The sequence below is a fragment of the Seriola aureovittata genome, chromosome 5 (assembly GCF_021018895.1).
Source record: "Seriola aureovittata isolate HTS-2021-v1 ecotype China chromosome 5, ASM2101889v1, whole genome shotgun sequence".
NCBI classification, from domain to species: Eukaryota; Metazoa; Chordata; class Actinopteri; order Carangiformes; family Carangidae; genus Seriola; species Seriola aureovittata.
The window spans coordinates 12,955,230-12,981,203 of record NC_079368.1 but is presented as its reverse complement, the minus strand read 5'-3'; the positions used below and the strand labels follow the sequence as shown (position 1 = coordinate 12,981,203).

Genomic DNA, 25,974 nt, shown 5'->3' with positions numbered 1-25,974 from the left:
ATAAACTCAGGGAGACTGACAGCAGATGTCACCTATCAATCTATCTATCAATCTATCAATCTATCAATCTATCAATCTATCTATCTATCTATCTATCTATCTATCTATCTATCTATCTATCTATCTATCTATCTATCTATCTATCTATCTATCAAGGATAATAAATAAACAACAACGTAAAACTCCAGTGAGCAACGAGGGGACATCCAGACACCCTTTTTTTTCACAGTGCCAGTTGCTCTGAGACGGATCAATGTGGAGGTGGAATGGTGATGGCAGCTGCCCTGAGGGCATGACTGGAGATGGTAGGCGGAAAACAACAGTGGCCCACTGCTCTGGCTGCTCAAAACCATATCAGCTATATCAGGTCAAGGTCAGCCTGTTGCTGATTTACTGGAGCTAACAATTCAACTTCCCAGCCTGCAAACAACATATGAATGTTTAAAGGGATATTTAAGAAAAAAGGGCAATTTCACTGTGCTCAATCTAGATGCAGCTTGTGTGATTTATGTGTGCTGAGTTGGCTGATGTACCCCTTGGGCAACATGCCCTCTCTCTTTTCACTTTTGTATCCCTTCCATTTCTTTTAAAAAGGGTAGGTGTTCAACCTCAAAATTCTTTTTAGATGTCATTATCAAACTGTGCTCTAAAGGAAATATGTTAAAAGTGACAATATGAACAAAAGAAGTCTTTAAAATAAAATGTGAAAACCTCTAAGAGATGCTACTTGTCCTGTTGCTAAAACCTTATGACCTTAATATTGCTTGTAAATGCCCCTCATTGCATGTTTATGTGCACAGGCTCATGTGCAGGTCCAGTAAAAGTGAACACGTTTTGTTCTACACTTGTTTTGTGGTCCCTAAAAACCAAGTCTACTAACAACAGACATCAGCAGACTTCTGTTATCCTCCCTGGCGATGCTCCGGCAGGCCTGCACGGCAGCCATCACTTCTTGCTTGTTTCAGGGGGTATTTTTGTCTTCAGTCTGACCATTAGATGTTTTGTCGCCATATGTCAGACTTTGCTAGTCAAGCATTTGAGTATATATAAAAAAACCTTCTCAGTTGCCTTGTCTGCATGATTGGGATCATTGTCCTGTTGCAATGTCCTAAAATTAGGCAACTATGTATGCAAATACTGTAAGCCCAAAACATACCAAACAATCGAAAACCTATCACTGTCCACATATTTTCTGACTGTATTGTAAGTAACCACTGAGTATCTGCGTTAGTCTGTGAAACAGGATGCAGTGGCCAAATGAGTGAAAATTCAAATGAAATACTCAGTGTGGCTAAAATTAACAGACTCTCTGTCACCAAGCCAGAGTTATATTGAGACTGTCTTCAGCATTGTGTCAAAGTGATAATTAACAACTCCCATTTGACCATATGCATATTTCATTCAGTCAGAAGCAGTCAGAAGCAAAGAATGAACATTATGTAATCCGCCAGGCTGGAGTTACTGAATGTCAATCCAGTAGACTGACAAACCTTATTCCTTGGAGAATAAGAAGCAAATCAATTTGTGGATTTAACAAAAGAGATTGCAAATTAATCCTTTATCCTAGTAATCCTTTTCACGATACCCATTACTCATCAGATAACAAAAAAATGACTTGTTCATGGTTGTTTGCCTCTGGTTTAGACAAACATCTGTGCTGCTTGTCTGAAAGCCTGTCTGCTGCAGGTTTACAAGTTGCACCTACTCTCTGACCCTATGACAAAATAACTAGGAAGCTGTGTTTCAAACAATGGGAACACTATCATATTTAATCTATCCTAAAATCAATTAGGATACAAGTCCCATTCTCGGAGCACTGATTGAAGATGTCATGGATTGAGTCGGCGCTTTGGCGCTCTGTGTTCACTTGGCTGTGTCTGCTCGGTGACTGGAGAGGAGTGGGAGAGGGAGGGGAGAAAGAGCAGCGCAGCAGCGGGCAAGCCACCAGCTCTGAAACCCAGAAAAAAAGGCGAACTCAGCTTGTATACGCAAGAAAAAATACTTTGGTTTACGACATGATAGTTCGCACAGAATAATATAGCGCTCCGGGAATTCAGGAAATAAGGCTGGGTCGTCTGTGGACTCTATTCGATACGACTGGAAACTCAGAAGGAAAGAAAACAACAACACTGGAAAAAAGACGGGGATTACACACAACAGTGACAATAAAACAACACTCCCGACAAGTGGTCTGTCTGGTGCCGAGGGTGAAGTCCGAACAAGAACAGGAAATATTGGTGAATTAATATTCTATTTGAAACATTTTAAATGTGAGTTTCCAGATAGCGTTTCTGTATGAACTTTAAACTCAGGAAACAATGAAGACATAGCAAGCAAGAACTCATCAAGTGTCTCGAAGCTACTAGCCATCCCGCTAGCTTTAGCGTGGCTATCTTGCAGCGAGCGAATGCGAGGTAAAGCTAACGCCCGCTAGTGCAGCTAAGTAAGCTAAGTTAGCTTATCGGCTAACGTTAGCTGGCTAGCTGAACGCGTTTTTGAGAAACTTTTGGTGTTGTTGCCCCGGAGCCCAAACACTGAAGGAGTATTGTAAGAACAGAGGGGAAGGGCAGGTTCCCTTCTGGACTTTTTCCCCTCTACGTATTTTCCTAATATGATGGCTGCGGAGGTCAGCAGTGAGGATACGGGCTCGGTCACGACAGGGACAGGGGTGGCAGGCGGAGGAGGCCCGGACACGGCCCCTTTCCCCTACTATCCCAAGACGAACAGAATGCGAGTCACTGATTTGGGACAAGGACCCACACCAACCCCCCACCAACATTCAAACACATCACCGGACTCACTTCCCGACATGATCTATCCCATGCCTAGCGGGGATATGACTGGACCAGTGCTGCCCGCAACAGGGAGTGGCGGAGCAGGAGGTGGACATTCAGTTTTCCAAGGAACAAGCTCAGGGACCGTGGGCGGCATGTGCTGCTCTCCCACTTTGGAGGGTCCAGCTAGTCGGATTTCACCCACATCAACCGACCCAGACGGGCCCTCTGTCTTCCCCCCTCTGCCACCACCCCCTCCTCCCCCTCCAGGCTGTGGGGGGCTCAGTGGCACTATGGATGAAAGCGACATGCAGGATGGACAGGAATACGAGGAAGAAGAGGTGGTGTTCCCCCTCTCTGCACCTCCCACGAACCAGTAAGTATATCACCAGTGAAAATTACGTCTTGTTCATTGATACCTAGAACTTAACATTTTCAAGCATCCTGTACTCTCTGTTGTGTTCACTTCCTTCCTGCTGTCAAACAGTTGAGGTCTGAATTTGATTTAATGTTGACTCGTGCAGGTCCAATAGTAACTTGTGCTACTCACAGCTGGCATCAGGTATGATCTGAATTTACAGCCCACAATCACTGTTCCAAGTACTGTGGGTTTTTATTACCCAATAACTGAACAGTTGTGGCCATGAATTAATCCTAATGTATCAAAATCGGTATCTACCACGTATCTTTTTGTCATTTGCGAACTTGTTATAATTTTTGGAAGAACCCCAATTACTTAGTGTTGAATCGGTAGCAGAATATGCATGTTGATTTATACATTGAGCCAAAGTTAAATGAAATTGTTAATAGATTGGATTGTTCAACCACTGTTCAAAATGAAGTTAGCAGGGCAGTATTAATCTATCTGTAAAATAAGAAGTGATGCAATTATGCTATGGATGCCAGTTTTAAGCATTTTTCATAACTGACTGTCTATCACATTATTAAACAATAACTGATTAAATATGAAAAATATATTGAATGTACTGAGATGCATCTTAATCTACCAGGAAAGCTGTGTTTAAACAAGTGGCATGAGCTACTATCACAGCACAACCCAAGTAATAAGTATGTAAATAATAAATACAGATACTTTATTCAATGAATCAACAATGAATAAGTGAAATAACACAATAAAAATTGCTTCTCCTGCTTCTGTTATCATAATTCAACAAATGGTCTAACAATATTAAAAGTCCTAAACATAATAATTGCATATAACTATGATTTTTTCCATTACATAAATAAGAGGAGACTAAAGATACAAGACACTCAAAGCAGAGCCTAACTCAGTCTATACACATAGACCTACCTATGTCATGTCAAAAAATTGTATCGAATGTTGCATTCTCCCTGAGTCTTACTGGTTTTCCTTCGAGAATATGCGCACATCCACCAAGTAGGGGGTTAATTATGCAGTCTTTTCATAAAAAAATATTAAAAAATCAGCAGGTCAGTTTTGCCATAAATGAATGTTAAGAGGAAGCAGTTAATGTGATTTGGTTTGAAGAGTTTCAGATGACAAATGCTAACTTCAGTCTGGATGAGGTCAGTGCATGTCATCTAGGTAAGCAACAGTTTTAATCTGTACCTTTCCTGTAGTATCAACAACCATTTGTGTCATGCCTGCATCATGGGCTCTAACCACAATTGCTCCGTATGCTTGAGCTTGATTCAAGGTGCTGGGAAGCACCTGTATGGATAGGCCTGATATTCAGTGGATGCACAAATACTTTCCTGTTGACTCTGTTAGTACTGTATATTCTTAATTAATTAAATGCTTAATTTTGATAAATTTAACAAGAATTACCCCTTTACATTTGTTATCTAGAGTAAGGTTCATCCATTCTTTTATAGCTGACTTGTGATTGGTACAGTGTCACTTTAATCACTCTGTTATTGAAGTAGCACAAGCCTGAATGAGGGTATTTGTAAACCTTTTTTTATTGCAACATGGAAAATGCACCCTAAGCATTGTATTAGGATTGCATCTCTAATTATAGTTATTTTTTATGAATTTATCAGGCATGCACACAAGCACCTGTGTGTGTGCTGGTGTTGTAATAACCTAAATACAGCTCTCCCATTTGTTACAGTCTCATTAGAGAACTGCTGAGCTTTGTCATTTCTGGCCCTCATACTGTGAGATATGGAAGTGACTGGGCCTGGAGTGTGGATTCAGCTCTTATTTTAGGAGCCACTCTATATCTCCCTGTCAGATTACAGGGGAAGGGGAAGGCCAGCATTTCACCAGTCTTGCCTGTATTGGTAATGAACAACCCTAAATGGAATTAACTGCACTCGAATCCAAGTTCTTACATATAGTGCTTCTATGGAAGTAACTCTCTGGTCAAGCATATATGGACTTCTTCATAGGTTTGCACTTGCATTCCAGTTTATCAACTTGCAGGGTTGCCAGTGAGGCAGTGGAACAGTTGTCACTTGTGCATGAATGGGATTGATTTTCTTTGGTCTTGCTTGTTTCACAATGAGTGACTTGTACTCAAATGTGTATCTGCTACATTCACTAACACATAACTTTACACGCTAGTGAGAATCAAAATGAATCTACTGACTCACTCAGGCCTACTCTGAGATGCTTTACTCAATCAAGTTGTGCAAGGCACATACACAACCAAAGCTATATTCTGCTATATTGGGTTTGTGGTTTTGGTGAATTGCTTGCAGTGGTGATGAATTCACAGGAAAGATGGTCCATATATCTTGGTTTCTAGGTTAATTTGTGGTTATTAATAGCCCGCAATTTCCCAATAGTGTTGTGAAGTGTATGACAATGTTTACTGAAATGAGACCTACCTTTATGGCCTTTTATGGACATTGAATGTGAACACTACACTAAATGCACATGTAAATATGTGGAAGGATGTGACATTTAATAATTCAGTATTATTAGAGAAATGTCCCTTGTTTAGAAAAAAGACTGAGGTCAAATGCTGAATGTATTTGTGTGTTCATCACTAGAACTTACCAATGGCAATATATACGCAAGGCCAGACACAAGCTCTCCAAAGAGTTAGGCACACTTTTCATTCATCTTCTCATCTGGCAGTGGATGACTCTCTACAACAGAAATTTTATAAGGTGCTGTATTTGCCTTGTAATGATGATTCAGTTAAAGCAAGGGTATGTCATCCCTCCAGACTGTGTCAGTGATCCACTGTGATAGACACTGCAGTTATGTGGACCATCTGCGAGGAAAATGGATCACAGTCATGTACAAAGCTGAGGTTTTCGCCTGCAGGCAATATAGTGAAGCTGATGGCTGTATTTTATGGCATACAATCAACTCATCTTGTGTCATGCTATTTATATGAACATCCTGTCTACGTGTAATACAAGACATGCGTACATTTGTTTTTTGACTTTTCTTTTCTTCACTGTGCCTATAATAGCATTTGCCAGTGGCAAATCTACCATTGGCAGCAATGGGTGTTACATTCACAGCTGACTACCCACACTACCCAGAGTGATTTTGAATCTCACCCTGCCCCCTCAGCTGTGTAGCTAGCTGTGTATGCCTTCTGTAATCAGGCTGATCTTGTATTCCTTTGAGTTATGTTAAAGTCTGCAAAGTGCATATTGGAAGAATGATGGTGGAAAACTTCCACACTATTGAAAGTGGTCCCAGTGTGTGTTACACAGTGACTATATGCACTCTGCTGCACAGAGTGCAGTAGAGTGAAAATGTCTGTGTGAGTGAGAGAGAGACACAAACAGCAGTCGCATTCATTCACACCTCTGTACACCAGTGTGCCATTCATAAACAATGGCTACAGCACTGTGATAAGAATTTCACACTGATGATAGCTTAACGAAGAGCCAAGAGCAAAGATACCAGGTGGCCCTCACAGTGCGCGTTCCTGCTGCCTTTGGAAGCCTCAGGCCCAATGCCTGAGCTTAAACAAACAGCTCGTTGGGAAACGAGTCGTTGAGTTTGAGTTTCCACGAAGATTAGAGAGGATTTTAAGTCATAAAGGGCTTCCCTGGTGGTAGGAGGAAGGAGAAAGAAGGGAAAGAAAAGTTGGATTTGAAGATCAGTGGCTTTGTGAATGAGTTTACCAGATTTAGCAGTTGGCTGTGGAAACATCTCTGTAACTCCTGTGTTAATTGAGTACCCGCGCCACCTAATTGCCCTGTGTGTAGGGTTGCAGAGACAATGGAATTCTGAAATGGCACAGGGATCATGTCACATAGCTTAACTAGGTTATTCCCTGATGGAGGCCGTTCCCTCCGGCCAAAATGTTACAGCACTTTTATAACAAAGCAGGGTTTTATAAATGGGATTGGATCAGTCATGACACCGTTTTGATGACTGGTGAGCCCAGCAATTAGTATTAAGCCTGTAATTTCCTGTTGGATTTTTTGAAATTACTGCAATATTCCATGCTAGTATACTATATAGACTATTGTAGCTTATATTAAACTGTGTTTGCACTTTGTCACTGAGGATGCACATGCTTAGGGTTGGTTTACTTCACCCACTGATTGAAATACCAGTCCCATATTTATTAGTGTAAGATCTGTGTTGTGCATTGATAAGGGAAAGCCTATGGTTTCCATGCATTTTCAATGAGTTATGCAATGTCCTGTCATGCCCTTCCAATACCCACACTGCCCTGCCTTTTCTCTCCAACATCCTGTTTTCAAGACTTCTGAGCCACTCATTGTGGCATTAACAGGATCGTCAGAATCATTTCAGTTGTTTTAGATAATACCTAGGATTTTGGAATTTGAATGACTTTTCACATGACTGAATGATACAGAGCCTACAATTCATTTTTCAATATAGGGTAAAATTCCCCCCTTAAATGCTTCACATAAGTTTGGTGGTATTACTTGTGAGCTTCTGAGGCATGAGCCAGGGAAGAAAACATTAAAGTTTGGGGCAGATCTGATTAAAGGGGTGGACTTTCTTCAACATTGCTAGACAATGTATGGCTCGTGATGTAAAATATCAGACATCTGTTTACATCTGTGTGTTTATACAGTTTGGTGCAGATCGAGATAAAAATGCATATCTGCTGGAAGGAAATGATGAATCCACATTACAGACAGAGTTGTACTTATTAGTAAGTAACAGTGTAGACACCAGCAGCATTTAGGAATGTTTATATCAGTATTTAATTGAACATGAATCTATTACAATAAATTAATAAAGCTATACTTGAAAACAAAAGATGTGTAGTGAATCAGTATGTGCTCTACTGAGTGCCATCCTAGTTATCTCTTTCTCCTCCTCCTCTCTTAGTGAACATCTCAGGCACTGCTGTTTTTCTAGTCCTTTTGGGTTCCGGTGGGTTTTTTTCTGAGCAGGTTCCCCTTCTGTGATATATGTTTGGACACACTTTCCCATTCCCATTGAATGGGAAAGAGGTGCTGCAACAGCAGAGAGAGCAAGAAAGTGTGCGCCAAGTGTGTTGTCCAGGGCAGAGGGTGCTCCATCTGATGCAGCGCTTTCGACTACTTATCTCGCATTCTGCACCGGTGCAAACATTGGCTGGACATTATTAGACATTGCTGTAAATGTGTGCGAGAATTTCCCACACTCTAAGATCTAGATATGTGGGAATCGATGAAATTATGTGCTATTCCCACAACTCCGCACTGAAATTCAAGACCTGTGATAGATTGGGGACTTTGCAGAGAAAGTGTTACAGTGCCCTTATATATAGTAAGACAGACATGACTTCCTCCACAGAAAGTACAGTAAAGGTGTTTCTTTTAACAGTGATGTAACTGCATTGTTACTTGTGCAAAAGAACAGCCACAAAATTGAAAGCTGATTTTGCGACTGTGTATATTTGTATACGTTACTCTCCACATTCAGTATGTCAAGAAATGGTGGCTTTAATTCAGCAGGAAGAGAATGTTCTTAACTGGACACCCCTGCTTGTAGAAATGAAATCTCAGGAGGAATATTGTATGGGCAGATGACAGTGAAGCCTATTATCACTGATGTAATGATGTTATTTCAGGGAGGCTGATTCACAGCAGGAAAGTCGAGATGTCGGCTTTGGTCCCTGCGTGCCTGGTTGTGCATTAAAATGATGGTGGTCGGTTAGCATTCAGACTGAGCGAGGCTGAAGATGCATGGATGGCCCTTCCCCATCTCTCCATCTGTATAGTTTAGGTTTGCTGCGGTGTGCTGTCACTCTCCTACCCTGACTGGGTAACAAGCTGTGGCAGTCCACTGTGTGCAAAGCAAAACAAAACCATTTCACAGCTGCCGTCAGTCCTCCAGAGCTCTCCACCGACTTTCTTTCCACTGTGGAAACTTGAGCATGCAAATATAAGTAAATGGTTAAGGGATCACAATTTGCATAATAGTTGTTTGGCCAGTTGGTTAGTGCTAAACCAAAACAGTTTACATTAAAAGCTGAGGCGTTTGTTCATTTACTGAAAGAATGTTTGATGTGGTTTTGAAACTAGTCTGACATTTGCAGGGTGAACAATCTTAATGTAATTGTGTGTTTTGATCTTGAGGCATGATTGAAGCGAGGTGTATGTAAACTTCAGCCTAAGGCTAATACAGGTCACGAGTTGGTGGTTTGTTTCCACTAATGCATGTCTGTGTATGTGTGTGTTCATGGGTAGCACATAAATGTCCATGTGTGTGCAGAGATGCCACTCCCTACCCTTGCTGCCCCACTGCTTCAAAAGCCAATAGGCAGCATGCTCATGATGCGTGGCTTTATGAGTGAGAAAAAGCACTGAGTAAGAGAAGGAGAAAGTCAGTGGAGGATGAAGTGGGAGCAAAGACTACAGAGCTACTGTCTGCCTCAGTCTCTGAAAGATCCACTTGTGTAATTCTTCAGAACAGGATAACAGAACCAGACATGATCATCCAATTTTCCTCAAATTAGTTAGCATATCTAAATGCATGGGAGTAACAGTCTCCATCTCTGTGTCTTTCTGATCATCTTACTTCAATGGATATCGTTGACCCTAGTTATGAGAAATGACTGTACCAGGGCGACAGCAGGGTCTCATCATCATGCCTTGTATGGATTTAGAGCTGCCTTTGCTCTGCTTTTCACGTCGGAGCTCACAGTTTTTGTCTGGGCAGCAGCAGTATCAGTGGAGTAGGTGTACCTTGTGAGACCACGGGACACTGGAGGGAGATGCAGCAGAGGGCGAACTCAGCGTAAGTGGGGCATCAGATCACCTCGCAACTCATACCTTGCCTCCCCAACAATCGGCTGATATTTTTTTGTTTTAGTAATACAGTTTTATGCTATATGTTAAAAAATATTGTTTGTTAAATAGGTAAAATCATGTGTGTATGTATGTGTGCAGTTTATTTATTTAATGTTATTCAGGTGACTTTCTTCTATATGAGATCTTTCAGCCAATTGTGTTCATCTGACTTTTCAGTACAAATGTCACAGGAAATTCATCATAGATCTTTTATGTCCTTGCTGTTTTGCATGGAAATGTGTTATGTGGATAGTCAAACGCTTATGATATGATGGTACACTTTTATCTTACACATAGTTCACAGATCTTACAAGTGGAAATCGGGAAAGTCATACTACATGTGTAACTACATAGTAATATGTGATGTCAAGACACCTAATGGAGTACACTGGCTCTATTTAAGAATGTTAGTGGGGTGTTTACTGGGCCTTAAATTTGTGTGTAGCAAACATGTTGTACTCAGTAGCCCCTATAGACAGTTGGCAGCTCCACTGAGGCGCATTGCTAATGTACAGTAATGCAATGTTTCATTACTTTTTGATACTGATGAGGGCTGACAGTACGTCTGTGGAGATGTTTGAGTACAGCCACATCCATCAAGACAGAAGAAGATGAATAAGAAAGACATAAGCTGGGGAGAGAGAGTTCACAAAAGACCTTAATGAGAGATAGACAGACTGACAGAGAGACGAGGTCCAAATCACTCCAAGTCACAGCAAGCTGTTTGTCAGATTTCTTTAGAATGTGGTAACATTTAAGCACAGAGTACAAATTGTAGAATCTTTGGTTACCTGAAATTGTCAAAACGTGATTTTATTATCAGCACATTACAGTATTAAGTAGTAGTCATATTAAAAGAATGGATGATGTAGAACAGTCTCACCAATCCATTAACTGAGGCATATTAAATGGTTAAATCCGACCAAACAGTCTGGGTTTCATTACTTTTTAAAAAATAGTTATGCTTGAATGATTTGGGTCAGTAGAGTATGCGTGTCCTCATTTTGAGCACAAATTTTTTCCGAACACTTGGTTTCCTTTTCAAACTGTAGCTTGTCAATTCTTCAACATATGTGCTGTTATAGCAATAATTTCACCTTGGGATGACACAGATCAACCCAGAAAATTTAGATATCCTTTATTTTCTCTGCAGGATTTTTCCTTATTCAGATCAGTGTATTGGTGTTATTGTCAGTCATTTTCCTTTTCCATTTATAGGTACTTGCCTAATTCCTCCTTGGGAATATACAGCATGCTTCTGCCGGTATGGGTGTCTTCAAGTGCTCTCTAAAATACCTTAATAATGAGTTGAGTGCACATTAATGACCCAAACAATGCAAGCACTGTATGCTTTTTGCCTTGAGTTTATTTATATTGCCATATAAAAACATGTGTCCGCAGCAGCTGTTGCCCATTTAATTAAAACGTCAGTTGCATACATGCATGATATGCGCTCACATACTTCCTTACTACAGTCACTGCAATTACTGCACACATTAGGCTAGTTGTAATCCATTTGATTTCTAAAATAAAACAACCATGTTAAGTATTTTACTCAATTACTTTGTGGGAACGGTACTTTTCTCTTATAATTAAATAATAAAAAATAATTATTATTTTCTCTTCTCTACATTGTGTTATATTCTGTTGCTCACAGGAACAGCTGAAAGATTATATTTTCCCCTTTTCTCACGAAATGTCTAAATTGGTGTGAAAATTAGGCTCAGGATGTGGACTGTGGTGGTGAAGGATGCCATTGCGGGTAACTCCTCCTGTTCATGCACCTCAGCAGTTTGAATCATGATTTGGTGTGCTGCCACTGACAAGTAGTTGTCACTTGGTTAGTGTTGTAAGCATAATCATTTGCTATGCAAGTGAGTTGCTGCAACAGCATGGACGATGATCAGTGGACTTTTAATTTATAATGGTTTTTATTAGTTAGCCTGTTTCAGTTGACCATGAGGGAACTGTATGCAGAGAGATAAATGCCTTATCCTGGGTTGCGCGTCAGTAGGAGAGATCCAAGACGTCACTGTGCTGCCCCGCTGTTCATGTACAGACATGAAAGAGCATTCCTCAAGCTGATAGTGGAACTGTATCCTGTTACCACTGTCACGGCTTATGCTCATCCTCTGTTTATCATAGCACCCTTTCTGTCAGGTTCAGCCAATCATGTCCCATGTCATTACAGCCAGTGTAATAATAATAACTGATTGTAGCTCATACACAAAGCTACAGAAAGTTGTGGTGTACAGTGCGAAGCATCTAAAGTTTCACAAAATGTCAGTTACTTGTTAAAACACCACAGTTCATTCTGACGTTTCTTCTGAGGGTCCGGACATCATGATGCTAAGGGTGTATCTGTTAGATATATAGTAATTCAAATCATCAAGACTTCGAAAACAACACAGATGACCTCAAGGCACTGTACAACAACAAATCCACATGGCCAAGGTTGCTATGGCAATGAGAGAAATCATAGTGTACTGTTGTGAAGTAAGTCAGGAATACCACAGCCATAAACTGTATGTTTTAATGCTATGAACAGCAACCTAAACTGAAAAAACAGCAAAGCAGCCTCTCCCAACACATAACCCAGTGGAAGGTTTGTGCCGAATGCCAATAATCAATCCTGGATTAAAATGAACCTTAAAAACAAGACTGGTTTGAATGCACTTCATGCACTGCTTGACCCAGCAAACCCAGTGAACAGCATAACAAGGTCTGCATTTCACTCTATGTATTTGAAGCATTGATTAGGAGTGGGATTTGATAAGTAAATGATGCCAAGGAGCCATTTATCGTTAAATGTCTGCCCCACAGCCAGAGCTATAACTGTAAAATATGGTAACAAATGTATTAACACTGCCAGTTAACAATTAATTTGAAAACCCACCTGTCGCTGAGCTCCACAAAACTCCATCTTTGAAACTCCCCAAGCATTGTTTTATATTGAATTCTGGTGCAAATGCATGACACTAACAAATGTCCTTTTTCATCCACACGTGGAAAAGGCTTGGAATTTCTATGGTCTAAATATCAATCCAAATGGACAGTTTTCTTCTGTGAAAGACTCAGAGGACAGTACTACTCCATAGTTGAATACTTTCACGTCTATGATGAAACAATTTTCAACTGCATTTCAATCAGGAAATAAAGATGATAAAATTAAAGGAAACTGTCAACATAACATTTTTTGATAATACTTATAGGACCTGATACTAAAACCACCAATAAAATGAACAGCTTTTTAGTAAAGTTTAAATTTTTAAACCTTATTATACTGAAGTTAACACACAGATGTTAGACTTGTTGTTGAATTGGTTAGACTGTGTGGTGGATAGCACTCTTTGTTTTATGGTAAATGGCATGTTAGTATTTTTATATTTCTTATACTAAATGAATACTCTCCACTAACTAGGAATATGAAATCAAAAATTGAAAAGATGGCAATTAATATTTTCAGCTTTGTTCAATTTAGCTCTTATACACTGCTATAACAACATGTTTAGTGTAATGGTTGTGTGATACCAGAGGCCTGAAGTGACACATAATGGATGTAATCAAAAACAAGGATTTGTAATTTGCACATTTGCTTGTATATAAAGTATAAACTGCAGATTCCTGTACATGTGTTGGTATTATAAGGTTCCGATGGTTGTTGATGGGCCACATGCCTGTTTTCGTGTAGAAGAAGCCCTGACTCTATTTGCTCTATAAGTTTGAAGCATGCCATAACAGGTTCCCAGAGTTCACTCTGGAAGCACCACATGCTGCCTGCCTGACTGCATAGCACTTCCCATTGCAATCAACACTATTAGCTGAAGTTCATGTGCAGCTAGGAACATAACTGATAAATGCCTGATGCCTGTGTGGTGGACACTTGACCATGATAAATCTGAGGTACTCACACCTTTTCAGAGTGTTGGTTACACATAATAAGAAAGGTGTGTATGGATTGCTGTTTAGATGAATGGTATAGGGATAATTATTTTTTTTCATGTCAGGGTTTTTTCTTTTGAATATGGATTGGAGTTTCTTGACAAGTGAACCACATATTCCTCTAAAAATTGGTGCTAGTAAACACTAGCAGAAGAGGGCTTTGGAGTTGGTAAAGAGAACAAGGACAGAGAGAAGAGACTGTTGTTACAAACTGCCGTGTTGTGCCTTGCCTGTTTCCCAGTTTGCAGGCCTGATGCTGGCTGCTCCATGTGTTTAGTTGTTGAATAATAGCTTAAAGCCATGGAAACAATAACTGGCCCTCTCAGTGTATTTCAAATTGTATAGTGGCTAGTTTGACCAAATTTTGCTTTTGTAGATGTTGTGGTTTGAGTAATTTGGCTCCAAGAAGTTGGGTCTTTCTTGGCCTGATTCAGGATTAGTTACAGCAGGCGTTTGTATCTCAGTTGTCTTTTAGTTTCATTATATACATGGTTTAATGGGTTGTGTGTGTTGTGTTGGGAGGGCATAAACTACTTAAATCCCATGCAGGATGATGTGCCCAGCTCTGCCATTCTTCTTTTAGCAGTCATCCATCATTCCCTCTGTTCTATTCCCCTTTAGTATTATTTCCCCCTAGCTTCCTAAGTCTCTTAAGGGCTGCTTGGCTTCACACTCCAACTGCTCTCCATCACCCTCTTCAATTCTCTTATCACCCAAAGCCCCGTTGCGGACACTTAACTCTCCCTGTCCTCTTCAGCTGGCTTTCTCCAGCTTTCTCTGTGAAAGCAGAGTTGATCATGTTTTCTTTACAAGAAGAAACCTATACACACCAAAACCAGATGGGAGCCCTTCAGATCTCTTGTGAAAAAAAGCTACTGCAGGACCTCATTCATCTTCTCGCCGCTGGATGTTTTTCCAGTCACTGCCCTCCATTCTGAGAGGCACCAGTGGCCTAAATTTGGAAAAGCGTGTTAATTTTTTACTCCAGCTGGCAAGGCCCTGTCAAGTTCAGCCTCACCTGCTGAAATTTTAACCAGTGTTGTTCTTAAGGCTTCTGTTTAATTCAGAAAGAAGTGGGACTTTAATGGTGTGCTGGAAACTGGAAAGTCAAAAATAAAATCTTCAGGATTTAAGCTTTTAGGTGCCGTCCGTCCCCCCCCCCCATTTGTTTTAGAATACAGGACCTGCTCATTCTGTCTGGGTTGTACTCTCATGAAAGTAGGGAGTAAAATTTGATAAAGCTTTGTGTCTAATATTGATTTCAGTATCAATCAGTCTGTCAATAATTAACATTTATTTACTTCTTTACATACTTCCCGTAACAAGTTCAGAACTGATCTGAAAATGAAAGCAGCGTTACAGTCTCAAAGTAAAAGTTATTAAGTACCACACAGGACATCAGTTAAATTGATGATGGTGCTTGTTTGACATATATTAAGATGTCAAGTTTTGTGATTCTGTAATATTATCATTTGTTATAGTAATCTTGTACAAGTTTGTACAATTTCTGTTTTTTTCTTTGGTCCATCTGGTTGATAGACTGTTTTGTTTTTATAAACTGGACTGTGAAGGACTCAAAAGATTGTGTTCTGCATCATTACATATAAATATGTCTGATAAGAGAACCACTGTGTCTTCAAAGTGTTAAGTCATTCTCTTCAAAGTATTATGCCCGAGGCTCAATTATTTTTTTATTCATTAACACATCTTACTGGCATGTTTCCAGAGTCTATAAGCCTCTCAAAACAATGAATCACATCTTTCTCACATTATGCTTTCTTCAGGAGGTTGTCAGTTGTATAGTCACAATTCTTGTATTGGTTCTAAGTGGTCTCTTTTATTTTTTAACATGATTTTCAGCCGTTTCACCCAGCACTACATTTATTCTTAATATAGTTTCACTTATCAAAAAAATATAGTGGCTTAATGCACCATCCATCCTGCTCCCCCTCCTAATCTTTTCCTCCTTGTCTGTGTATTTCAGGTGGTACCATGGCAAGCTAGACCGAACCATTGCTGAGGAGCGGCTGCGCCAGGCCCGGACCCCTGGCAGCTACCTCATCAGGGAGAGTGACCGCCGGCCCGGTTCCTTTGTCCTGTCTTTCCTCAGCATGACCAACGTGGTCAACCACTTCAGGTAAGACAGAGTACATGCAACAAGCAGAAAAAACTTAACCTCAGTAATAGGCCCATTTTGAAGCTCCACCAAGAGCCTCCTTAAATGCTTTAGGGAGTCACAAAGTAGGTAGCATGTTTGCATTGCCCATTTTCAGAGGTGTATCCTCTGAAATGACCTCATGTGGCCTACACAATGCTGTAATTGTTTTTAACTGCTGTTTTATTTGCTGCCATAATTTACCAGGAAACCAAAATGGTCCTAAACTGGGGATTTACATGAAACAGGAGGGTCACTGAAGTCTCATTTGTGTTCACCATACCAGTTACAGAAGCTACACAGACTTAGCTAACCTGTCTATCATTGCCTACAACTGAAAGGGCGTTGTGGGTGGCAAATCAGAATAATACGGACTGTTTCATGTCTGTTCTCCATAGAGTACTATTGGTAGGTTTAATAGAACATAACATGTCATCTCACAATAAGGAGACAGCACACCACCTTGAATTAGAAGATAAGGATAGGGGAACTACAGAAGTTATTCATTACCTGCTTACCAAAAGGGCAGAAAGCCACATACACGAAAGGGCAACTTCAGAGATGAGGTGAGAATGTTCAGGTTTGAAACGTGGTTACCAGTGCCCTGTCGTGGCCATTGAAGACTGCTTCAGCCTATTTGTATCATGCTAATTTGAACAGACAGTACGTTTTAGAAAAATGTTTTTCATAATGCATGTCAACTTGTATGCTTAAATGTCTTCTGAAACCCATTACTCTGTGTGTCTGCCCTTGTGTGTGATGCAAAGGATCTTTCGTGCAGTGTGAGTGGGTGGACCTGAAGTAAAAGAAAGAGGGCAGCATACTTGTCTAGCAGCAATACTATGGTGTGATTTACAACATTAAAGTCAATAAAACAATACAGATTAGGCGTTACAATCTGTCCTCCCCCTCAATGGATATGTTTAATTCAGTATGAAAATACATTAACCCTGTGGCTCACAAATAAAAGTTGGAGATGTGCTCTCACAGCAAGGTCAAACAATGTGGCATTCTCTGCTTCAAAAAAATGAACATACTTTTTTAGAGTGGCTTACTTGAAGATTGGATATGATAAAGGCTAAGTATCCACTGGTATAAGAGATCAATCAGTAGGTTACTGGAAAAAAAAACATTTCGCATTTACAGGTAGCACCCAAGTTTCAACATGATAATAAATCAGCAATATGAACCAATAGTAGCGACAGTAGGCAAAATAATATATTTATGCATAAGGAAATGTTTCGCCTTTTACTGAAATTCTAGATATTATGCAAATTGTACTGGAGCCCTCTTTTGGTCCTGGACTGCTATGACGCCACTTCATGACAGATGACTATAAAAAAAAAAAAAATAGTTCTAGTAACTGTGTACCTATGGATGGGTTAGGGTTAGACAGCGAGATAGATAACATTATTAATCCCGTCGTCCTCCATTTCCAGTTTAACTCGGTTCAGAAATGCTTCACTGTCTTCACTGGCCAACGCACCCAACCAACCCCGTTACGTAGGCAATGACGTCACACAAAAATGGCTGCTCGCTAGTTAGCTAGCAATTAGAAATTACGAAAATAAATTATTATTATTATTATTATTATATTTGTGGTTTTCACAATTTTTAATATCAGATTTTATGCAAGGTGTTTTTTTCTAATAAATTTCCTCACTACCAGTGCCAAAAACATGCATGTTTTATTTCCGCTTTAAGTTAACTGGAATCTGTGCATTTCATAGTATCACCTTCTACTACTCTACTGCTCATGTTTGACCTGCTTGTCCTAGTTATACACCTTAGAAAACAGAAGGTTTGTGCTCAGGCAAAATCGCTGACATTTTCTCCAGAAATGCATTTTTACAATCTATTAACAATGACATCATCTCCTTCACTCACATTGGTTTAGTGTGTACCCATGATGTCATTGATGCTGGAAGGAGGGAGCGTTTCTGTAAGGGAATTATGAACATAAGGTTAATTGCGTGACACCTACTCTTCAAAAGGCTGATGTCCTTAGATTGTGCATGTAGCAAATGAGTAATAGTGTAGTGCGTTTGATATAAACCCTCAATCAACTGATGAGCAGAGAATTAGGATTAGTAGCTCTGCAATGGGATATGGTTTAGAAAAGTGCTTTCTCATACCATTATAATCATTCACTGTAGTGATTTTCTGTATTTTTTATATGAGCCACAAATTACAAATATCATGATCGTGATAGTTGGATTTAACTGGACAACCTCTCTCTTTCTCTCACTGCCTGAAATCCTCTTTAGAAAGATATTTACTGGTTGTTTTTTTTGAAGGATTGTGGTAGAAATATTTTTAGTCTTGTTTTTCATAATATTTTATCTTATCTTAACAGCTATGATGGTAATTTTACTGTCAAAAGAAATAAAAGTTGAATATTATCTTTTGCCTTCACTGCACAGTGATTACCCTGCATTCAAAAATATCTGTGCTTGTCTTTTATCGTTATGTGTTTTCTCTCAACAGGATAATCGCCATGTGTGGGGACTATTACATTGGAGGGCGGCGGTTCTCTTCTCTGTCAGACCTGATTGGTTATTACAGCTATGTGTCTTGCCTGCTAAAAGGAGAGAAACTGCTATCACCAGTGGCGCCCCCCGAGGTGAGACTGTCTCCAAGGCTTGGAGCACACAGTAGATTCCAAATTCTACATTTTATGGGTCAATTCTAGCATATTTAAGATTTTGCAGGATTCCCTTACAATTTCACATTATTCTTAAGTCTTTGCTTGTGTGACATGACATTACTTAATATTTGCTTTTTTCCCTCGTCTTGGTTGTTTCTCAAAATAAATATTGTGAAATACACCTTGTCTAAATATTATGAGGTACTCCCAGTAGGTCAAGGGTGTTGATTTGAGCTGAAATTGTGTAATATTATATATTCTCTAAACATTCTCTGTTTCATTTTAAAGACTATATATAGTGTAAGAAGGTCTTGTTTTGTTTTTTTCTGTTGGTATGACTGACAGATGGCATGTCAGTAATGTGATTTAGCTTCTTTTAAAATAGAAATCTTTAAGCTTGATAGTAGCATTTTGATGCAGGTTGTCAAAATGTGATAGAAAGAATATTCCCCAGAGATCTAGCAAAACTGAATTTGAACAATTCTAAATATACGAAAACAGTCTCCTGAAATTTTGTCCATTAAAAGTTATTTAACCCGATTATGTGTTTTGAAGGGTTGAAAGATGGGTGGAAAAATATTTTTGAGATTCCCTTTTGAGTTAACTTGAAGTCAGCCTTTGATTATTTTATTCAGCCACTTGCTCAGTGTAGAAGGGAGTACTTTTCATGTCCTCCTTATCCCCTTTTCTTTTACCTTCAGGCAGTAGTCAGAACTGTTTAAGGCAAAGCTCCAGCTAATGCTCATTACCTATTTCAGACGGGTGCAGTATCTCCCAGAGGGAGTTGTAGTAGAGTACTTGATTTCGGGAAATAATTGAGGGATTTAACATCAATGTGGTTTTGGAAGGTCAAGGCTAAGAATGAGATTTTATATTCTTTGTTTGCATGTTTCCGCAGCCTGTAGAAGACAGGAGGAGAGTCAGGGCCATACTTCCATACACCAAAGTGCCAGATACTGATGAGATCAGGTGAGTATCAGTGTGCAAAGGAGACTTTTCTTGTCCTATACATGTAGTATACCATTTTCATATCCAGTCACTGCTTCCCTTAAAATATTATCAAAAATATGATGCATTGTCTTTTAGACACAGACAGGCACTGATGATTTCCTGGGCTTAAAATGTTGTATTTGACCGTATTGATCTGAAAGAGGTACATAGTTTCACTGTGATAGACCTGCTGTTCCCTTCACAGCAGCTCAGAAAGCACATCATCTGACTTGTTAATGAAAAACAGTCTTGTCCCTGTTATTAAGCTGCAGTAGGCACACTTACTGATGATCCCAGCTATCCCTGATTTCCTGAATCTGATAAACATCTGTCTGAAGTCAACGTCAACTCTGAGTCTGCTAGTGAGCCACAGGCTTAACTGAGTAGATAGACATGCAATATTTACCTCAGATGTTATGATTCAGGGGGGACACCTGCTGGCAATGTTGTGGTATTACAATCGACACTAAGTAAATAGACACTTGACAATTTCTTCAGTTGGAAGATTAAATAGATTTAGTTATAAATCTGCTGATCTGGAATTTCCTTCATATCAGGATGACATTGTCTGGATGCAGCAACAGTGTGATAGGCAGAGATGATGCGATATTATAACAATCTATATACAGCAGAGTTTACAGTGCATTTTACACCTTTCTTTATTTTTACCTTCTTCATACAATTTACACAACAAGTCACAATGTTTCCTCTTTTAATGTCCATTTTGACTCGATGTATCCTCAGCTTCCTAAAAGGGGACATGTTTATTGTTCACAATGAACTGGAAGACGGCTGGATGTGGGTGACCAACGTTCGCACAGAGGAGCAGGGCCTCATTGTGGAGGATCTGGTGGAGGAGGTGGTAAGTACAGTGCAAGATGGGAAAGCAATATCAAATTTATTAGAAGATGTGTATTACAAAGTCAAAGGTGGCATCTGTAAACATAAAACATAACAACGTAAAAAGAACCCAATGTGATGTGACTACAACATATCACACCAAGTTGGCATCAGCATAGCAGCAAGTGTTGTGATATAATACATGAATACACAGCATATAGATGACAGAAGACCTGCAGTCATTGGTCCAGTAGAGCCTTGACAGATTTCTGTTTCTGATATTTTTCAGGGGCGGGAGGAGGATCCACATGAGGGAAAAGTGTAAGTTTTATCGCATTGAACTCCATTATTCAAAACATTTTAAAGCAGGATATAGTTCATACATCCATAAAAATGCACCTCAGTAGCTATAATCCTCTATGATGCAGCAACCTGTTACTTACTTTTTTTTATACAACATATCATTACAGGATAATATACACGCAGTTAATCAAGCTTCATGCACACAACCTAGTTTTCTTAATCCTCAAGATATGAATTATGTTTTTATATTGACTAGAACAGCATGACGGCACAGGGCATAACATGAGTCATCGTCTCTTCACTTCATTCACCTCATGTCCTTCAGCGTTGGCAAATCTTCAAGTTTGATGCAGTGACTCTAGCTAATAAATCTTTTTTTAAAAAGTGAGCTTGCCAAATGCCCAGGGCTCTCTGTAAGAGGAAGTTATACATTTAATTATGGTCACCTTTTTTCTTGTAGCACTTGTGAACATTACATCAAACATGTGACAGGGCAGATGATACGTGATATATTTGCATACAGTAGTGATTAATTGTGCAAACACTGGACAGTCATTTTACTCTGATGAATGTCTCCAGCAGAGGCGCCATTCATTAAGGATTTCAGTGTTGAGAGATGATGTTTTTGTCGTAGGCACTCCTGAACATCTGTACTTTGTTGATTGAGCAAATTCAATTTTCTGTCGCTCGTCTTTCTGTTGCCTTTGATGGATCTCTTACAGCTGGTATCATGGAAAGATCACTAAGCAAGAGGCCTACAACCTGCTGATGACAGGTACCATTCCTCTCTGCCTTTCATTAGGCCAAAGTTATTAATCACTTGTGACATTACCATGGATTATTTTTCTTCTGAAATAGGTTCTGAACATCAAAGTCACAATATTCTGCTGAACATGCATTAAAACCTCTCTCTCCCTCCGTTCTTCTGCTCCTTCTCATTTCATAGTTGGTCAGGTGTGCAGTTTTCTTGTTCGGCCATCAGACAACACACCTGGAGACTACTCCCTCTTTTTTCGCACCAATGAAAATATCCAAAGGTTTAAGATCTCCCCCACGCCCAACAATCAGTACATGATGGGGGGGAGGTACTACAACAGGTATGTGTGGCAGTGTGCCTGCCTTCATACCACAGAATAACATAAGAAAAAAAAAGATTATGCCAAACTGAAGCATTTTTTAAGTTGTAGCCAGCATGTTTTGTGTATTTCAACTTGCAATTACTGACGTGCTGCATCTCGTCTGCTCTCTCTCTCTCTCTCTCTCTCTCTCTCTCTCTCTCTCTCTCTCTCTCTCTCTCTCTCTCTCTCTCTCTCTCTCTCTCTCTCTCTCTCTCTCTCTCTCTCTGGCAGCGTCGATGACATCATTGACCATTACAAGAAGGAACAGATTGTCGAGGGCTACAACCTGAAAGAACCAGTTTCAGTGCAGGTAGGTACAGTTGTACAGTAGCATTACTGCGCCTGTGTGATTCCATATGTTTCTCTGAATGGGATGATATTTGAGAATCTGTAATTGTATATTTTGAAGAAAATCTATAGCATCAGACATTCTCGTGTTTGTTTTCTTCAAAAGCAAGACTTTCTAGAATCTGTCCAGGGCAACAGATTAAAAAAAAAAAAAAAGGAATGTAATGTAATCTAGCCCTTTGAATGGAATTGATTTTTCCTTTGTGGGTATGTGATGGCTTGATTTATTATTTTATTTTACTGCAGCACCAGGAACAAGTACTTACTGACACAGTGGATGGGAGAGAAATTTATAACACTATCAGGCGGAAAACAAAAGACGCTTTCTACAAAAACATTGTCAAGAAAGGCTACCTCCTGTTCAACAAAGGTACATGTAACATCTGTCTTGAGTATAAACTTTGAGTGGCCCCTTCTAATATGATGAATAATATTATCTCAGTGTTTTCTTGTGGTTACCATTATAATCAACTTTGCTGTGGTCCATCTCACCTTCAGGTAAAGGTAAACGGTGGAAGAACCTTTACTTTATCCTGGAAGGTAACGACGCCCAGCTCATCTACTTTGAGAGCGAGAAGAGAGCCACCAAACCAAAAGGGCTGATCGACCTAAGTGTGTGCTCCGTGTATGGAGTGCATGACAGTCTGTTTGGCAGGTGAGATGTCAAAGTATTGTTTTTAGTCGGCAGCAAAGTGCTGTCCCTCAGCTCTGAATGCTCAGTTGCGCAGACACCACACATAAGAAAATTATTTTTATGAGGTCTCATACCGTACAAAGTCATTTAAAATGTTTTCTGCTGTTTGCTTTTTCAGGCCAAACTGTTTCCAGATTGTTGTCCAGCACTTTAGTGAGGAACAGTACATATTCTACTTTGCAGGAGAAGCTCCAGAGCAGGCACAGGTAACAGAAGAACCAGCACCTCCCTATCACTGATAACTGTCTCATTAAACATGGTAGAAGCAACTAAAACTGTATGTTCTACCTCCAAACGGACTCCCAAAGCTGTGAACTGCTGTTCCTATTCATATAAATAGCTCTAACTTTTTCTTTGCGACTTTGTGTAGAGGCAGAGCCCATGTCGACTGTGTCTTGCAACTGCACTGACCATGTTCTGTTTTTACAGGATTGGATGAAATGCCTTCAAACTTTCTGCAGTAACCTAAGGAAAACCACTCAGCCCACCTCCAACAAGAGGCTTAGACAGGTACATATACCCATCAGTTAAAACAGTTAAAGGAAAAAAAAACCAAAAAAAAAACCACACACACACACAAAATGACCTTTTATCCTGACTGGCTTGACTCATATTTACTTGTTGCAGCATGATAACACCATTCCCACGCAAATTTTAAGCCTTAGTGTTGTGTCTGCCAAATGAGTAAATGTAAATTTTTGTTTTGATCCCACATCTTTAATTTTAGATGAGCCGTGTAGTCGGTAGTAGCGTATTTGTATTTGTCAGCTAAAGAAATCTATGTGTATGTTATTTTTCAAAAGTCTGATGAATTGACACAGTGAAGCATTAATTACCTAAGTTAAGAACATTGTTGAAATTGAGTTTCACACTTTTCTCTGGATATGTTTTGTGTGCTAAATCCTTATTTTCTGTCAGGTGAGCAGCCTAGTGCTGTATGTGGAGGAGGCCCACAAGCTGCCGGTGAAGTATTTCACCAACCCTTACTGTAACATCTACCTGAACAGCGTCCAGGTGGCTAAGACGCACCCTAGGGAGGGGCAAAACCCTGTTTTCACTGAGGAGTTCATCTTTGAGTGAGTCTGTTGTGTATCTCCTTGCATATTTTTCTCCCTTAGATTCTTCCGCTGTTCGTCCTCCCTCTGTATTTTATCATCTTCACATTCCTAGCAGCCTATCTTGCTTAGAATTAATAATATTTTTCTACTTGTTTGCAAAATTACAAAATGTATGTGTTTGTCGTTTCAGTGACTTGTCAAGTGAAATCAACAGATTTGAAATCAGCCTGAGCAACAAAACAAAAAAGAGCAAAGAAAGTGACATCTGTAAGTACCTCTGTAAATTTTAAAACGGATACAATCTCTGTAAGTCTCTGCATTCGCCTTATCTCTTTTTATTTCTCATGTCTCTCCCACCTTTTCTTTCTGTCTTCCTCCACACCTCAATCTCTCTCCCTCTCAGTGTTCATGCGGTGTCAGCTGAACCGTCTGCAAAAGGGCCAGATGATTGATGAGTGGTTCCCTCTCAGCTCCCACGTGCCTCTGAAGGGCATCGAGCCGGGCTCCTTACGTGTACGTGCCCGCTACTCCATGGAAAAGATCATGCCCGAAGAGGAGTACAGCGAGTTCAAAGAGGTCTCATCCACCGAAAAGTGGTTTTGATTGCAATGTCCATTAAGTTTTCTGCTCTGTTGTTCACTTGAAATGACAATTTCATTGTTGTGTGTCCTCTGCAGATGATCTTGCAGAAAGAGTTCCATGTCATTTACGCCCTGGCCCATGTGTGCGGTCAGGACCGCACACTACTGGCAAGCCTCCTCCTGCGGATCTTCAGACACGAGAAGGCTGAAGCCCCCCTCCTCAGGACACTCAATGACAGAGAGATTAACATGGAGGGTAAAAAACCACATACACAAAAGAAAGGACTTATGTGAACCTGACAATCCGACTTGATAGCAACACGTCAGTCTGCAGTATTTTGCAGGGCTCAGTTAATTGTTTGATGTGTTCATTGAGTTGTGTCCGCTCAGAAATGTGTACAACCATGTGCCCATATATTTGCATAACCCCCTCTGCTCGTGCACTGTTACCAGACGAGGCCACAACATTGTTCAGAGCGACCACGCTGGCCAGTACCTTGATGGAGCAATACATGAAGGCCACAGCCACACCCTTCGTCCACCACGCTCTCAAAGACACCATCCTCAAGATCATGGAGAGCAAACAGTCCTGTGAGGTAAAGACCTACAAAGGCTTTCTCTCTCTCACACTCACTACACTATAAGTCCTTTAAGTCTACCAAGCACTCCTTTATCTGTGGTGCAAGGTTAAAAACATGGCATTTATGTGATATCAAAGCAGCCGCTCCACAAGGTTGCTGTGTAGTTCCAAAGAAATACATAAAACTGAGACACAGCTTCAACATGGAGTCTCAAGGCTGCTCTTTGAGCCTTAATGCCACAATGAATATTTTAAATCGTGTGGTTCTTATAGATTTCATACACCCACTGAGATGAAAGTGTGTAAGTTATTGTGTTTCACAGATGTTTTTCTTAACTTGTGTAGCTTTAAGTTAAATAAAACAAATATTACAAATTAATTTACCGATCTCTACCAATCCATATCTACACAATACACAATATTTATCAACATTACATGCATGTCATGCACTGAATCTTTTCTGCTACTGTAGAATAATGAATTCATGAAATTAACTATCTCTTATCTCATGGCTCACAACCATACATTGTGAATTTGAATTAATCCATCTTCATTTGTTTGTCTGTTTCCCCTCTCTCGCTCTGTCTCTCTCCATCCGTTTTAAGTTGAATCCTTCAAAACTGGAAAAGAATGAGGATGTGAACCTGAACCTGGCTCATCTCCTCAACATCCTGTCTGAGCTGGTGGAGAAGATCTTCATGGCTGCTGAGATCCTACCACCGTAAG

General features: G+C 40.0%; 1 protein-coding gene across 1 annotated transcript in view; it reads left to right on the top strand.

Annotated features, from left to right (window-relative positions):
• Positions 1–1,900: 1,900 nt before the first annotated feature.
• LOC130169548 (ras GTPase-activating protein 1-like) overlaps positions 1,901–25,974 on the top strand; it is a 28,936-nt gene continuing 4,862 nt past the window's right edge. The window contains exons 1-19 of the mRNA XM_056376399.1: positions 1,901–3,150; positions 15,919–16,071; positions 18,577–18,712; positions 19,635–19,705; positions 20,471–20,588; positions 20,856–20,887; positions 21,592–21,644; positions 21,816–21,966; positions 22,219–22,297; positions 22,582–22,705; positions 22,834–22,990; positions 23,148–23,235; positions 23,459–23,539; positions 23,948–24,105; positions 24,278–24,354; positions 24,491–24,663; positions 24,765–24,924; positions 25,122–25,264; positions 25,854–25,969. Coding sequence (XP_056232374.1) covers positions 2,612–3,150; positions 15,919–16,071; positions 18,577–18,712; positions 19,635–19,705; positions 20,471–20,588; positions 20,856–20,887; positions 21,592–21,644; positions 21,816–21,966; positions 22,219–22,297; positions 22,582–22,705; positions 22,834–22,990; positions 23,148–23,235; positions 23,459–23,539; positions 23,948–24,105; positions 24,278–24,354; positions 24,491–24,663; positions 24,765–24,924; positions 25,122–25,264; positions 25,854–25,969 — 2,609 coding nt within the window. The 5' untranslated portion in view covers positions 1,901–2,611. The remainder of the gene's footprint in view (positions 3,151–15,918; positions 16,072–18,576; positions 18,713–19,634; positions 19,706–20,470; positions 20,589–20,855; positions 20,888–21,591; positions 21,645–21,815; positions 21,967–22,218; positions 22,298–22,581; positions 22,706–22,833; positions 22,991–23,147; positions 23,236–23,458; positions 23,540–23,947; positions 24,106–24,277; positions 24,355–24,490; positions 24,664–24,764; positions 24,925–25,121; positions 25,265–25,853; positions 25,970–25,974) is intronic.